The following is a 15,796-nucleotide window of genomic DNA, read 5'->3' on the forward strand; positions in this document are numbered from 1 at the left end:
GTTAAGAGCACTGCCTGCCCTTCTAGAAGTCCTGAGTTCAATTCGCAGAAATCACATGGTGGCTCACAACCATCTGTAATGAGATCTGGTGCCTTCTTCTGGAGTGCAGTCCCATGCAGACAAAGAGCACTGTATATAATAAATACATACATACATACACACACATACATACATACATACATACACACATACATACATACATACATACATACATACATACATACATACATACATACATTTTTTTAAAAAGTCATTCAAAGGGGCTCATGAGGCCACGCTACTCCCCAGGGGACTCCTGGCAATTGGTGGTTGGGTGGGAGAGGGGATGCCACTTTCTTCAGTGATGTAGGCACTGACAAGTTGCCTGTGCTCCAGAAGGGTAAGACTTGATGGGGAGAAGAAAGGTTTCAGCGGAAGCCGGGAGCGGATGAGAGAGGGGGATGGCGGTGAGGATGACTAAACTTCAATGACACAAATGGAGGGAAAGGCGTTTGCCTCGTTCGCAGAGTGATCTTCAGGGCAGACTAGGCAGGCACACTACTTGTCCTCCTGGTGAGGAGACACACACCCGACACCAATGAGGTGCAAAAGTTCAGCTTTTAAATGTAAATTTTTAAAAAGCACTGACAGGGGCTTTACATCTTCTAGGCAAGGAATGAGATCCAGTTTTTCTTCATTTAAGAAATATTCCCACCTGCCAAGAAGTTCCCTCTAGAACTTAATTCATTTTCCAAATGCCGCTTTGTTAAAGGTCTGTACAAGATTTAAAAGAAAGGTTATAGGCTATAATTCAATCTTTAAATTATTATATATGTCCTGAAAATTCTGTAAGTGAAGATAAATGGTCTCATCATGATCTGGAATTTTTGTCAACCCAGATACAATACTCTAGGCATATTTCTTTCCCTTCCTAAATTTTGCCTTCCCTGTGTGAAGGACTGCTAGGATAGGAAAATTAGCAAGAGATCAAACTGTCTGAAGCCGAAAGGTGACGAAAGGATGGTAATGACATCAGCAGTCATTGCATATCTAAGCATCCAGTCACTGTGACTAGCCGTGAGCAGGTCACTTATGCTGGTGTAGGTCACACACATTACCTGTTGGCTGAGGCGAATGAGTTAAACCACAGGTATTAGGGATCAAGAGTGCTGGTCAAACATGCCAAGTGAATCCTGATATTGACTCTGACAGCCTTTCAGAGGAGAGGCATTGCCAAAGAACAGCTGTTTTGAAAAGATAAGACTGTGTCCCTTTCCTCAAAATTTTAGTTGAGAAACTCAATGGTAAAAATAATTACATTTCTCAGGGCTGCAGAGATGGCTCAGCGGTTAGGAGCACTGACTGCTCTTCCAGAAGACCCAGGTTCATTTCCCAGTACCCACACGGCTGCTCAGAGCTGTCTGTAACTTCTGTTCCAGGGGATCTGTTGCCCTCACACAAGCATTACCTGCAGGCAAAATACCAATGTACATAAAATAAAAATAAATACATTTTTTAAAATTACATTTCTCTACCCTTTATACTCATTTGAATTAAAATAAAAATTTAAATATACTACAACCTGGAGGTTATAGCCATATTGCTAGAGGCTTGCCCCTTTAAAACAGTGATTGTTCTTAAGAGACAAATCCCTCGGCCTGGGCTGGGGGGATCAGATCATCACCCTTGCCATTCTATTCCCCAACAGAAAGCAAAGAGCTGTGCTATGTCGTGCCATGCCGTGTTGTGCTGTGCTGTGCTGTGCCATGCCGTGTTGTGCTGTGCTGTGCCGTGCTATATTGTGCTGTGCTGTGCTGTGCTATGCCGTGTTGTGCTGTGCTGTGCCGTGCTGTGCCGTGCTGTGCCGTGCTGTGCCATGCTTGCTGTGCTTTTACAGCTCCTAGTTTATGCCCCTAATCAGTATCTGACTCTCCCATTCTTACTGTCACATGTGTGATGTTGAGCTAAGTCACATGATGCAGATTGCCCAGATACCCTGACAGGTTATAGAAGTCACTGTCACGTGTGTGATGTTGAACTAAGTCACATGATGTAGATTGCCCGGCTACCCTGACAGGTTATAGAAGTCACTGTCACGTGTGTGATGTTGAACTAAGTCACATGATGTAAAAGGTCCAGTTACCCTGACAGGTTATAGAAGCTGGGTATGTCTCTCGTTTAGGATTTCTCTGGAGACTGCTCTGGCCTGAGTCTGTGCATCCACACCTACACAGTCATCTTCTGGATGGTGGTTTTTTTTTTTGCCTCCTGGCTTTTGTTCTCTCTCAATGAGTTTTCCCTCCAGGTTTGAAAGAGAGGCTTCAGTCCATCCATTTCAAACGCTGATATATTCTTTTGAATGTTCTCCCAGATTGAGGCTGCAGCATGACCTCAAGGCCCTTTCTCCTAATGAACTTTCTCTTTCATTCTTGGAAGGGAATTATATGCCAGCTTCCTCTGGTGAACCGACTATGCATTATTTCCCCTTTTAAAATTATATTTATCATACATTAAACCTAGAGTTGCCACAACTTCGCTAGTGCCACCACCATCCACAGGTATGAACCAACGATGAATCTTCATCAAATATATCTCACTCGTCTATCAGGTCCAATTTCTTCCTAGGAACACTCAAGCCATGACTAAATGAAACCAAAGCCCAACTCAGAGAAACTGAATATGGAAAGTACTAGAAGGCTGGTGTTATGATGCAAATGTGCAATGGCCCCCAACAGGCTCTGTTTCTGAGTGTTTGATCCTCAGCTGGTGGCACTGTTTTGGGACTTTATGTAACCTTTGGGACAAGGGCCTAGCTGGCAAATGTAGACCACCCAGGGCAGGTCTTGCGGGTTAGTACACTCAGGGCTGCTTTGGGTCCTGTTCTCTGCTTGCTGATCCACCTGGGACGTGAACGAGTGGCCCTCGGGCTCTCTCCACCTCAGACAGAGTCTTCAGCCACTGTCGTCCCTGCTGGGAGCTGCCCTCTGAAACCCTGGCAGGCGTTTTGTCAAGAGCAAGGGAAAAGAGTAATTCAGACGGGGACATGGAACGAGATGGGCAGACAGGGAGTTAAGTGGGAGGTCCTACGCAGAGGATCTGCAAAATATTAAAAGATCAGGATGGAGTTCCATCAGAAAAACGAAACCGATGGGTGACTGTCAAAGCCAACTTTCCCTCACCCACCACCCCATCTCCAGCAGGGTCTAGTCTTCCAGGTCGGGGGCGGGGGGGGGGGGGGGGGGGGGGGGGGGGGAGGCCTTGTTCTCTTGCTCTGAAGGGACATCACAACAAAGGCGGTTTAAGAAAGCGAGCATCTAATTGGGGGCTTGCTTACAGTTCCAGAGGAATCCATTCTTGCCTCAGTTTCAGTCCCCACTGCCAAAATGTCACCTTTCTGCCTTCGGTTTCTTTCAGGTTGTTTGTCAAAGGCCCAAACTCAGAAACCGAAGTCTGGTTGGCATCTTTATTCCGACCTCCCCTTTCTCTTTCTTGGACAGGGTCTTAATGCAGTCCAGGTCAGCCTCAAAGTCACTGCAGCTAACCTTGAACTTCCTGAGACTCGTGGTCCACCTATGGGCGGGATTACAGGTGTGCACACCACCACTCCAGTTTGTTTTGTTTACTGTTTTGTGTTTTTTTAGTTCCTCTCAAAGTTGCAGCCAGAACTGAGGAAATGCAGGAGGAACTGGGCCTTTGAGACAGGCAGATAAACTGTCTCCATATTCCACCTTCCCATTCAGCCCGTGGTCAGGAAAATAGAAGAGGCTCAGGGCTCAGCTCGTATAATCCCACGGATCCCACCTTGGAGCTAGACAGGGATGGAAATAAAAATAGATTCAAACGCGGTGAAAACAAAGTCGTTTTTAATACTCAGTTTTACGGAAAGCAATGGCGGCGTTGAGAAAACCCAAACAGGGCTGGCGTACAGATTTGAAGCAAGACGATACATGGTTTTTAAATTCCCTTGATGTCGAGAAACTTCCCCCTCTCTTCCATCGACCAGAACTTGCTCATGTCCCAAATTCCCCACCCTGTTGGTTTAGGACAAGAACCCTATCCATAATTTGAGCCTTTAGCCTGTCTGCCCGGTTCTTTGATGGCGCGCTCAGCGGGCTTCCAGGAAGGAGCTCTGCAACTCTTCCGAGCTGTGAGATGGGCTGAGTCAGCCGCCCTAGGAGAAGGGGCACCTAGCGCCTCGGGTAACTCTGAAGATCTTAAACCACAGCTCCCACTGCAAATGGACTATATCAGTGTTCCTCACCCCAAGACCTCCCGGCTCTCCTCCCCAGGGCCGGAGCTTCTGCTCAGCTCGGACTGAGAAAGCACATCAGAAGCTCTAGGACGATTGTAGACGGAGTCCTAGTAGACCTCAGTGCAGGAAGGAAAGGAGGATTGTCAGGCAGACGCCACCAGAGGGCGCCTGGAGTCCGCCTGAGGCCTGAGGGCCGGGGCTGGGGTGAAGCCTTGGAAGCCGAGGCGCGGAGGGGGCGGGGCTGAAGGAGGCCAGGCCCAGAGAAGGTGGAGAGACAGGCGTGTAGGCGGAGCCTACGATGGAGGGGCGAGGATGAAGCCTGTTAAAGGCGGCGCGGCCCTAGGTAAAGAGGGAGAGGCTGGGGGCGGAGCCTGAGACCGGGGCGGGGTCTGAGACTGGGGGCGGAGCCTGAGGTTGAAGGCGCCAAGACTCCGGGCGAGGGCGGAAAAGCCCGCTGTCGCACCTTCTCGTTTGCCGCAAAGCCCTCTCGTCTCACTTCCGGCCCCCGTTTCCGATCCTGGTGGCCCGGGACCTCCGGGAGGGCGGCCTAACATCCCGAGGGAGCTTCCCGCCGCTCCTCGGCCTGCGCTCCGGGCCCGCTGCCGGGTGCCCCACCCTCAGGATGTGTTACCTAAGTGCGCGGTCACCGTCGCCGTCACAGGCAGCCTCAACCCCGCCCCCGGCCAGCCCGCGTCTCTCCGGCCTTCTTCCCCCGCACCTGCCCGCACGCTCCCGGGGCCCGCAGGTGCGGAAGACAGCGAAATTCCACGCCCCGCGGACACCCGCCAGCTCCTGTGACAAGAAGGGGTGGCGCGGTCGGGCGGAGCTCCCGGGCAGATGTGTCAGGTGCGTGCGACCTCTGGTGGCACTGAGCGGGCTCGCCGGTCCTCCCACGGGGCGGGCTTCGCTCCAGCGCTGTGGGGAACCCAGTGTCCTCCACTGGGGCCACCTGCTTTAGCTGTCGACGAAGGAGTCCTTGTCTCGAATCCACAACGCCTTTAGAGCAGTGGTTCTCAACCTTCCTAATTCCATAACCCTTTAATACAGCTCCTCATGTTGTGATGACCGCCCCCCACCATAATATTATTTTCGTTGCTGCTATTATGACTCATAAATATCTGGTTTTTGAGGGTCTTAGGCGACCCCTGTGAAACACAGGTTGAGAACTGCAGCTTTAGAGGAAGGCTCCCGGCGCCTTAGAAAGGCCACCACGGTAGAAAGTCAGCTGATTGTTCTTGAATAGTGTTAAATTTGAGGCAAGAAGTGAATTGTAGGGGTTCGTTACAGGTTCTCCATGTGTTCATTCCCACTTTTCGGGTTTGCTTCATTTGAAGTTAATTTCCACGAAGTTTACTTTTATTACAGAAGTTGCTGAGGATTGCAGGTTTGACAGAGTCCACAGACCCTCACAGGCAGCAAGCAAGCCACTGATTTTTGTGTATCAATGTTTCCTTTCCTATCTAAGGCAAAGTCATTGTAATGATAACTAAGACAGCTTCCAAAACCAAATGCACCCTCATCTTTCATTTCTGTTTACTCTCCAGACGGCCTAAATTTATGCAAGAAGCATGGAGGTAATTCACGGCAGGGGCCACTGCTGCAGGGATCTTGAAGGAGCTGACATCCTGTCAGACACCTTTTACTCTAATCAGCTGCACACTCCGTTCGAAATAACTACTCGCCCAACCGCTTCAGACGACAGGTAAAACAAAAATCAGAAAAATGCAAAAGAGAGATTTCATTACATTAGTGACTTTATAACACACAAGCACTTCAGCTCTCCCATTTATCATATGGAAAAGAAAAACGAAACAAGACTAAACTTTGCATGGTTAATCAGTTAAAACTGTAGTATATTGCTGTATCCTATTTTTTTTAAAAAAACAAAACATGCTAGGCAGCGGTAGGGCACACCTTTAATCCCAGCACTAGGAGCCAGAAGCCAGAGGATCTCTGTGAGTTCAGGGCCAGCCTGGTATACAGTGTGGGTTCCAGAGCAAGTACCAAAACTATAGAAAAAACCCTGTCTTAAAAAAACAAAAAAAAAGACATCAAATATTTCCACTACATTCTAGAAGTGTGTGTGTGTGTGTGTGTGTGTGTATTCACCAGCACCCTCTGCCCAGAAAGACTCCCGGAATCTGTCACCAACAACGGTTGCTATGTAAACCCTGCACTGAGTTTGGCTGTAACTCTTTCGCTGCTCACGATAGCCATGTCGGGGAGCATTGCTGTCCTTGCACCTGTGTACGGTATAGGCAGATACTTTGCTGGAATCTCTGGCTTGGCTTGGTTTACTGGAATCATTTCGAGAGGAAGAGAATAAGTTTGTTTTTAATTACCTTGTGTGGTTGTGTTCTTGTTTTGTACATTTCTAATTTCACTTGGCCAAATCCCTAAAAATTCTTTCTAAGGAGAGAATAGGTGATGGGTCAACTGGTAAAGTGCTAATCACACAAGCATGAAAATGTGAGTTTGATCCCCAGCCCATACATAAAAAAGCCATGTGCCGCAGTAAGAACCTGTTATCCCAGTGCTGGGGAGGCAGAGACAGAATCCCTGGGATCCCTGGGGCTTAATAACCAGCTAGTCAAGTAAAATCAGTAAGCACCAGATTCAGTGAGAAACCCTGTCTCAAAAGTAAAGTGGGGAGTGACTGAGGAAGGCAGTTAATGTCACTTTCTGGCCTCATACATTTGTATAGATCACATACACAAGCTTTTTTTTTTTTAAAAAAAATTACTTTTGGGAAGTTAGACAGGAAAACACATTCCCTCAGTTTAAACACTTCAAAAATGGTACTGGGAAGCTCATTCAGCAGTTAAGAGTACTTGTTGCTCTTCCAGAGGATCTAAGATTGGTCCTAGGAGCCCAGGTTTGGCTCTCATCGCCTACATCAGGCAGCTCACAACCACCAGTGTGGACTGAGGTTTCTGTCCCACCTGGTCCCGTAGCCGTTCAGTCCCAAAGAAATACACAGAGGTCTACATTAATTATAAACTGGTTGGCCTATTAGCTCAGGCTTCATATTAACTCTTTCTTACATCATATATTAACATAATGTACATAATACATTCTTGTCTGTGTTAGCTGCATGACTTGGAACCTTTTTCAGTAAGACAGTTACATCTTACTTCCTCTGTGACTGGATGACAACTGCAGACTGTGTCTTTCTCTTCCCAGGATTCTCCTGTTCTCCTTACCCTGCTTATACTTCCTGCCTGGCTACTGGCCAGTCAGAGTTTATTTAAAATACAAGTGATAGGATAAAAGACCATTGTTCCACAGCACATCAGTAACTCCAGTTCTGAACATCCAGCGCCCTTTCCTGGCCTCGAAGGGCACCTGTGCACAAGTGGCATAAACACACACTCATAAAGCAGTAGTAAAAACAAACCTTCCAAAGTGTTCCATTGCTACACACAGGCAGTCCATTCCAATTCTGACTGCCCCAGTTTGGATCATTTTCTTTGAGAAGTTTCTAAGAACACTTTTTCTTCCTTGTGACTTCTATCTACTGGTTCCCATTCTTTCATCTGGAAATGTGAATAGTAAGAAGTGATTATCCCTAGGCCAGGAGCACTTCATCATTTTAAAGTTTCTCCAGTCTCCCTAAGAGTCTCTTTCTCAGCCCCAACACTGGTTCTTCCAGACTGTGCTCTTATTTAGGTTCTTGTCATCTTGATCAGACTTCATGGATCTATTTCAATTTATAAACGTGTTCTTTGCAAAAGATAAAGGGGGACTGGAGAGATGGCTCAGGGTTAAGAGTATTTGCAGCTCACAGAGGATCCAGATTTGGTTGCTAGTTCACAGTCTTCTGTAACTCCAGCTATTTGGAATCTGATGCCCTCTTCTGATCTCTTCAAGCACCAGGCACACATGTGGTATGCATACATGCAGGAAAATATACTCTTATTTATAATATGTAAATAACTGTTTGACATGATCAGTGTTTTCTAAATTTGAGAAAATTAAGTGCCCATATGGTCAGCTATCCGTAAAATATGAGAGGCTGTTTAAGCACTGTCTGAGAACAACCATCCCTGGCTTCTAGTAACTAAACTGCTTTCCCTTTTATTTCATGTGGGCTTTTTTACTATAGTCTCCAGACAGAAAGTCAGGATGACCATGTGTTTTACAGCCCTTCCTGTTAATTCCTTCGGAAGAAGCCCCAAGCAGCTTAGAAAATATTCTCTTCCCCTCACTGTTCTGAGATGCTCTGATAGTGTCACCAGACAAGAGCAGCATCTCTACTCTGTCATACCTGAGACTTGATTCCAGAAAAGTTCTGGGTCAGTGGCTCTCAACCCAAACCCAGAGCAAAACAATAGGAAGCAAAAGGCCCCAACCTTCCAGGAAATCATTCTTCCTGATGGTAAAGATACATCCTGTCCTTGGCATATATTAGCTTTCAGAAGCTTAGTTTTCTAGGTATAGAGATAGGCACACCCTTGCCAAGTGTGACAGATTTTGAGTTAATGTGGCAACTATGATGATAATATACAATTACTTCCTTACACCAGCCTACTTTGTTCTTCTTGTAGTGTAAGGCAGTCAGACAGTACATTAAAATCACCTAAGGATAATCATATCAGCTTATCCCTGTAATTTAAGCCTTTGGGAGGCTAAGACAGAAGAACTATTGAACTAAGACTATTGCTGTGAATTTAAGGGCATCCTGGGCTATATAGTTAGTTCCAGGCCAACCTGAGCTACCAAGTAAAACCCTGTCTCAAAAAAAAAAAAAAAATCACCTGAGAAGCTTCGTAAAAATATACATTTCCAGGTTTAACCTATACATATTCTGGCACACTAAGTTGGAGGGTGGTCAGAAGAACCTGGGGAAGACTGGGTTAGCAGAAAGCACTGTAAACAGAGAACCAGAAATAGGGTTCTGGCTTACCCAGTGATCAAGAACAAGCTAATCTTTATATCTGTGCCTCAACTTTATTCACTTGTGTGTTCCAGAGCAATTATAGTAGCCACTGTTTTATAACAACCTCATTTGTTCTCTTTTGAGAATGTTAAGTAAATTAATAGACACTGTATTTTTTTGTATTTTCTCCATTGAAAGTTCAGAGACTAGGAATAGTTCAGTGGCAGAATTCTTGCCAGCATGTATGAGGCTCTAGGTTCAATTTCCATTGCACACACATGTACATAAACACATGCACACACTCACACACACACACTAAATAAATGTACTTGTGACTGAGACAGCACCTAGAATCACTAGCCCTATCTCCTCTTCCCAGTCAGCTGACTACTTGTTCTGTAACTCATCAGCCAAAGAAATGCATCAATAGAAGAATCATCTTGAGAATTGATTAGGATGTCAGTATAGGTTCACGTTTTACTTCTAAGTTCATTGCTTTCTGATTCCTGAAACCACACACACACACACACACAGAGAGAGAGAGAGAGAGAGAGAGAGAGAGAGAAAGAGAGAGAGAGAGAGAGAGATTCTCTGCCAGCTTAAAAAAAATTAAGATTTGTGTGAGCTGTCTTATAACCGTGCCTTCCAATCATTACTAATCAAATTGAGCCCTCCAATTTGGGGATTGATACTCCAGATTCTTCACAGTGACTTTAATAGATTTTGGTCCATCCATAACCTTCCCTAAAACAAAGTAAACATTTTTCTGTGGCTACAGATTGAAGCACCGGTAACTTCATGATTATTCTTTGTTAAGGAGAGGTGTTTTACTTAAAATAATTATTTCATCCTAAAACCTTAGCTTACATTTCAAACAGTTCCTTCTCTACAGTGTTATGAATACTAATACCGCAGGGTGAGGGTTGAGTAGACTTGAGTATTTAAAATAAAAAGAAACATGCTGGGTGTGGTAGTTCCCACCTGTTAATCCTAGCACCCAGTAGACTAAGGCAGTTGAACTGCCATGAGTTCCTCGCCAGCTGTGCCAGAGAGAAAGACAGCAAGGGATTGAAAGGGTAAAGGGTGATTTAGGCATTACCTCTTATTTTATATGTTTTTTTTTCAATTTTGCAACTTCACAGAGTGCTAATACACATGATTGATTAACATTTTTTGGCTCATCTTCTGGGACAATGTATTTTACTAGGGCCAGATATTGAGAAATTGACTCATTTGTGATTTAAATGTAACTTTACAAACTTAAAAATTAAAGCTTAGTCTGTCATTAATCACAAGTGTTTAATATTTTTCACTTGTCATGTCCCCTAAACCATGTGCATTGATCATAGTCAGAGCTGGGAGAAGGGGAAAGATCTGGAAGCTGATTACCAGAACCCGAAAGCAACAATCACCAAGCTTTCCTAAATTGGTTTGTATAGAGCTTAGGACATGTTGTCTGCAAGAAACCAGACAAAATATTTTGTTCTTTACAGTTTCATTATAAATACTCAGTTCTGCTGTTGAGGGTGAAGGCAGCCACAGAATAGTCATACATAAATGAAAGGCATGGAGCTGGAGAGATGGCTCAGCGGTTAAGAGCATTGCCTGCTCTTCCAAAGGTCCTGAGTGCCCTCTTCTGGCCTGAAGGCATACACACAGACAGCATATTGTATACATAATAAATAAGTAAATAAATAAATAAATATTTTTTAAAAAACATAAATGAAAGGCAGTATTCCAGTAAAATACTAGTTGCACGACAGTTAGTAGTCCATGATTTAGTAGTTGTTTATCTAGCAATTTCATGTGATATTCAGTTCCATCTGTAAGACGGATCCTGTGTTCCATCCTGTGTTAATTCTCCATTGTACTTAGCAGCTACTATTGGGGAGGGGTCCTCTAAGGCATGTACTGTGCCGACAGAAGTACCCATCAGCTCGTGCCTCTCTGAGCTCTCTTCCATGACTCTGACTACCTCCCCTATCCTCACAGGAGAGTCCACGGGACTGAGGAGCCCAATCTCCTCTCATACTTTCCTTCTCACCATGGCCCTCTTCCACTGTGCCCACAAATTCCTGACCCCTAAACCAGCTCTAAATAGAGAAACACAAAACCATTTTTATGGTCCATGCAATCAACTAAGTTCTGCTCAAGTCTTTACAAATCTCCCAAACTTATCCAAATATTCTTAGTATGGTGTAGTGCTTTTAAGCCTCTGACTTGAGACTTAGGCTGTTTTTGTTCATCAACACATTGACCCACACAGAGAACTCAGTTCCTCAGTTCCCCCAGTCATTCCTCTGTTCCCTCCAGAGAACCCATTGTTGCACAGCATTTGCCAACCTAGGGACCCCCACTGAACTGTTGGGAAGCAAGTAATGACTTGACAGTAGTAGCACCATTCCTTCACAGTGTTCCAAATCTCTCAGCAGACAATGCCAGGAACATCCAAATGCAAAGGAGTAAGTTTGACCCTTACCTTATACCATACATAAAATTTACTCATATGACTCAGAGACAGGTGTAAAAGCGAGTCCTAAAGCACTCGGGAGGCAGAGGTAGGTGAATCTCTGTGAGTTCGAGGCCAACCTGGTCTACAAGAGCTACTTCCAGGACAGGCTCCAACGCTACAGAGAAACCCTGTCTCAAAAAAAAAAAAAAACCACCAAAAAAATTAGAAACTTTGATATTTCAAAAGATACTTTCAAGTAAGTGAGAAGAAAGTGTACAGAACAGGAGGGCATATTTGCTTAGTTCTGCCAATAAAAGACTTGTATCTGGGACTTAAAAAGAACTTGTAACTACGAAATAAAATTTAAAAACACAAAATCAAATAGACATTTTCCAAAGAAGAAATAGTAACAAAAAGTACTGTTGTCATTAAAAGAATACAAAACAAAATTACAGTGATGTACTCCTTTACTTCCTTTAAAATGGCTATAATTCTTTTTCAAACACACATGACAAATGCTAAACCCTTTTCCCAATCTTTCAGGAGTGTAAAATGAATCATCTGCTATAGCAGTTTCCCAAGAAATTAAATTCAAATTCACATATGATCCAGCTATCCATTCTTTGGTAGTGTTCTCTGAAAAATTAAATCAAGTTCTCAAAAATACTAATATTTAGTACAGCAATATTAGTAAGAGTCAAATATCTTACCAACTGATGGCTGGTTGAGCAAAATGGATATCCATTGGTAGACTTATGCAGCCATTAGAGGAATGAAGTCCTGATTCATGCTATATTAAGCATCAGCTTTGAAAGCATTATGTTTTGAATGATAGAAGCCAACACAAGACAACATAGTATATAGTTCTGTTTATATGAAGTGTCTGAAACAGACAAGTCTATAAAGAAAGTAGGTGCTTGGGGTGGAATAAAGGTGGTTTCCTTAGTATAGCACAGCCAAAGAATACAGGGCTTCTTTTTGAAGTCATGAAAATAGAAAATTGACTCTGGTAGCTGCTGTACACACTTGGGAGTCAACTAAAACTGTTGAATTCTATGGTATGTGAATTTCATCTCAAGCTTTTTTTACAAAATTAATACATTTGTGGGAAGGGTTAACCTCATTCCTCTAACAGTCAGAGTGTATCATAATCTTAGAATTCTATATTCTGAAAACATGGCCTAGACTGCTAATGATGTGAAAGGGATTTAAGGTACAGCCGAGCAGTGTCAGAGGTCTGTCATTTCTCACAGGTATCAGGAGCTGCGGGAATCACGGCCACAATGCAGGCTTCCATGGGGTGCTGAAAGGGAATATGGTGGCATTATTCCAGTTGCTCTGCCTGAAGAACACAGGCCAAAATGCGAGCCTCCCTGTGTCATGGGCAAAGGACATCAGCATTATGGATTTGGAGGAGAGATCTGGCCAAAGTAAGTGACCTTTCCAGCATTCATATTCACAAAAGGTCTGTACTAACCATTTCTCGTTTTCCTTATTAGTTCTTAACATATCTGCTTATGGACTTCTTTTACTCTTTATGAATACACAGACAGAAAACTAATTCTGTAGAGTCAGTGGTAAGTCTGTAGGTTTTGTTTTATGTTGCTGCCATTTGAGATATTAAAGTATTCTGATTAGAAATTTTGATTAATTCCTCACTTATTTAAAACCAAATGAAGGCTGGAGCAGTGTCTCAGAAGCTAAGAGCACTGGATACGCTTCCAGAGAACCTGGGTTCGCTTCTCAGTACCCACATGGCAGTTCACAATCATCTGTAACTACAGTTCTGGGAGATCTGACATTCTCTTCTGGACTACACAGATATTTTACATGCATAATGTGCAGATATACATGCAAGCACATACAACTATATACATAAAATAAAAATGAAAACTAAATATGATGAAAGGCAGAAGGAGGAGATTAAGTTAAAAATGTTTTTGCTAGGACTGGAGAAATGGCTCAGTGGTTAAGAGCTTTGCCTGCTCTTCCAAAGGTCCTGAGTTCAATTCCTAGCAACCACATGAGCTCACAACCATCTGTAATGAGATTTGGTGTCCTCTTCTGGCCTGCAGGGATACATGCAGGCACAACACTGAATACATAATAAATAAATAAATCTTTTAAAAAATTTTTTTTGCTTGAGCAAAAAAGTTCACCCCGATTTGTACATGTGTCCTTGGTTTGAGACTCTGTTTTTTAGTTTGTTGACCATCTTTATTAAAGTATTTGAACCTGCAGGACACTATTTTTAGACTGATTTTTTTTTCCCATATGAGTCTGGGGTAGGATGCATAGAAGTCAGAGGACAACTTGAAAGTTAGTTCTCTTCTGCTATATGGATTCCAGGAATTGGCCAGGCTTGGCAGCAGGCTCTTTTACCCACTGAACTAACTGGCCAGCCCATATTTTCAGGTGATGAACTGTAATGTCATTCCTTCAGCAAGAGTATTCAAAACACAAAACTAAAGGAGCCTGGGTCTGGTGGCAAGGTATGTAATCCAAGCTGACTAAGAGACCGAGGCAGGAGGATCAGAAATTCAGGGCCTAGGCAACTTGGTAAGAAAGACCCTGCCTCAAAATGGAACATAAAAAAAAAGAAAAAGAAAAAAAGGACTCAGGATATAGTTCAATGTTCAGTGGTGAAAAATCTGCCTAGCATGCACAAGGTTCTAGGTTAAAAAGGGAGAGGCAAGCAGCAACTTAGGAAATTAAATTAAATCCCTCATTATTTGGTAATGGTTATTATATTTGCTAAAGGTTATTATATTTACCCGGAATGGAATCCATAAAATCGTGGCACAGCACCCACTTCCTTTCCTGCCTTATCTAACACTCCCAGTTGCCTGGTTTACTAACAGTCTAGGTAACTAGCTTATTGCTGTTCTAAAGCATGTAAAAGAAATAAATTTGGGAAGATAAACCACAGATAGACAATGAAATGTCAATAACAGGGCCATGTGCAGCCAGTGACCTTCTGTAAGCATCAACAAAATAAGAACAAGGCCCTGCAGAGACTCAACACACATTACAGATAGTGAGGACCTCACGTTGGAATACTTGTTCAACAGACTTTCTTTAAAGACTCCACTCTCAGAGAAATTCTTAACTATGCTATAGTTGGTTATGCCTTTGTAAACTCTAGGCTATCACTCTTTCCTTGAGCTAGATATTGTAAATCTGTAGAACAGGGATTTGACCCCAGGTTTGTTTGCTGCTAAAGCCCCAGGTGCTTCCACCTGTGCATTTTATTGATTCACCCATTTATTCCCTATCTGTTCTAGAACTTGCATATAGCAAGTATTGGCTTAGCAACCGGGTTACAGCTCTTTGAGGAATGCACAGCTGTAGCCCCCAACATTTGTATGTTAAATATGCACAATATGCCTAGCATAATGGTGCACACCTTTAATCCCAGCACTAGGGAGGCAGAGGCAGGCGGATCTCTGAGTTAAAGGCCAGCCTGGTTTACAAATTGAGTTCCAGCACAGCTAGTGCTGTCACACAGAAACCCTGTCTCAAAAAGAAAAAAAAAATGTGTGCTAAAGGAGAGCCAAAAAGACTAGTTTTAAACATTCGGAGTAATCCAGTTTAAATGAAGAGGTCCCTCATTCTGGTTGGACACAGCCCTAAGACCCTGGAGAGGGAGCACTCAGCCCTAAGACCCTGGAGAGGGAGCACTCAGCCCTAAGACCCTGGAGAGGGAGCAGTATTCCTGCTAGAACCATCACTCTTCCCTGCCCCCGAGTCTGTGTTACTATATCAGTTTCCTTGTGCCCTTTTATGTCAGAGTTGTCATTTTAACATACTTTTCTCCTGAAAACATCTTTCTGACTGTCTTCTGGCACACTGCAGATAGCTTGGCAAGCAACTATAGAATATGGTTTATCTTCTATAACAAAGACTTTTTTCTTTGTTATAGTACTTTTCTTTCTCTCTAAAAAGAGCCTTTTATACAAAATATTTTCCAGCTCTTTGATGGGTCAAGCCTCGATAATTTCATAAAAATATTACTCTTGAAACCACATGTCACCTTCCCTGGGTGGGGAGGGCATTTCAGTTGGGGTCTGGGATGCCACACCTCACCCCCTCCACGTAGGGATGTGTGCTGGTTATTTTTTGTCAACTTAACACCTGTGAGGGGGAACTCCAGTTAAGGAATTGTTTCTATCCAGTTGGCCTGTGAGAGTGTGAGTAAGCATTTCATTGATTCATGATTGATGTGGGATGGCCC

General features: G+C 43.7%; 1 protein-coding gene and 1 long non-coding RNA gene across 5 annotated transcripts in view; one reads left to right on the top strand and one right to left on the bottom strand.

Moving 5' to 3' along the window:
• Positions 1 to 3,825: 3,825 nt before the first annotated feature.
• LOC125404436 (uncharacterized) lies at positions 3,826 to 4,791 on the bottom strand. The gene is made up of 2 exons (XR_007233274.3): positions 4,695 to 4,791; positions 3,826 to 4,347 (listed from the first exon to the last, which is right to left on the bottom strand). It is a non-coding gene; the product is annotated as an uncharacterized LOC125404436 (long non-coding RNA).
• Spmip4 (sperm microtubule inner protein 4) overlaps positions 4,556 to 15,796 on the top strand; it is a 32,420-nt gene continuing 21,179 nt past the window's right edge. For 3 of the 4 annotated variants that reach the window (XM_048440332.3, XM_048440333.3, XM_048440334.3), the window contains exons 1-3: positions 4,746 to 5,077; positions 5,776 to 5,933; positions 12,816 to 12,992. In XM_048440332.3, the coding sequence (XP_048296289.2) occupies positions 5,800 to 5,933; positions 12,816 to 12,992 (311 nt within the window). In that variant the 5' untranslated portion in view covers positions 4,746 to 5,077; positions 5,776 to 5,799. Of the gene's footprint in view, positions 4,575 to 4,745; positions 5,078 to 5,775; positions 5,934 to 12,815; positions 12,993 to 15,796 lie in introns of those variants that run through there. The other variant, XM_085691079.2, reaches the window with a different exon arrangement.

The sequence above is a fragment of the Myodes glareolus genome, chromosome 6 (assembly GCF_982192425.1).
Source record: "Myodes glareolus chromosome 6, mMyoGla1.1, whole genome shotgun sequence".
NCBI classification, from domain to species: domain Eukaryota; kingdom Metazoa; phylum Chordata; class Mammalia; order Rodentia; family Cricetidae; genus Myodes; species Myodes glareolus.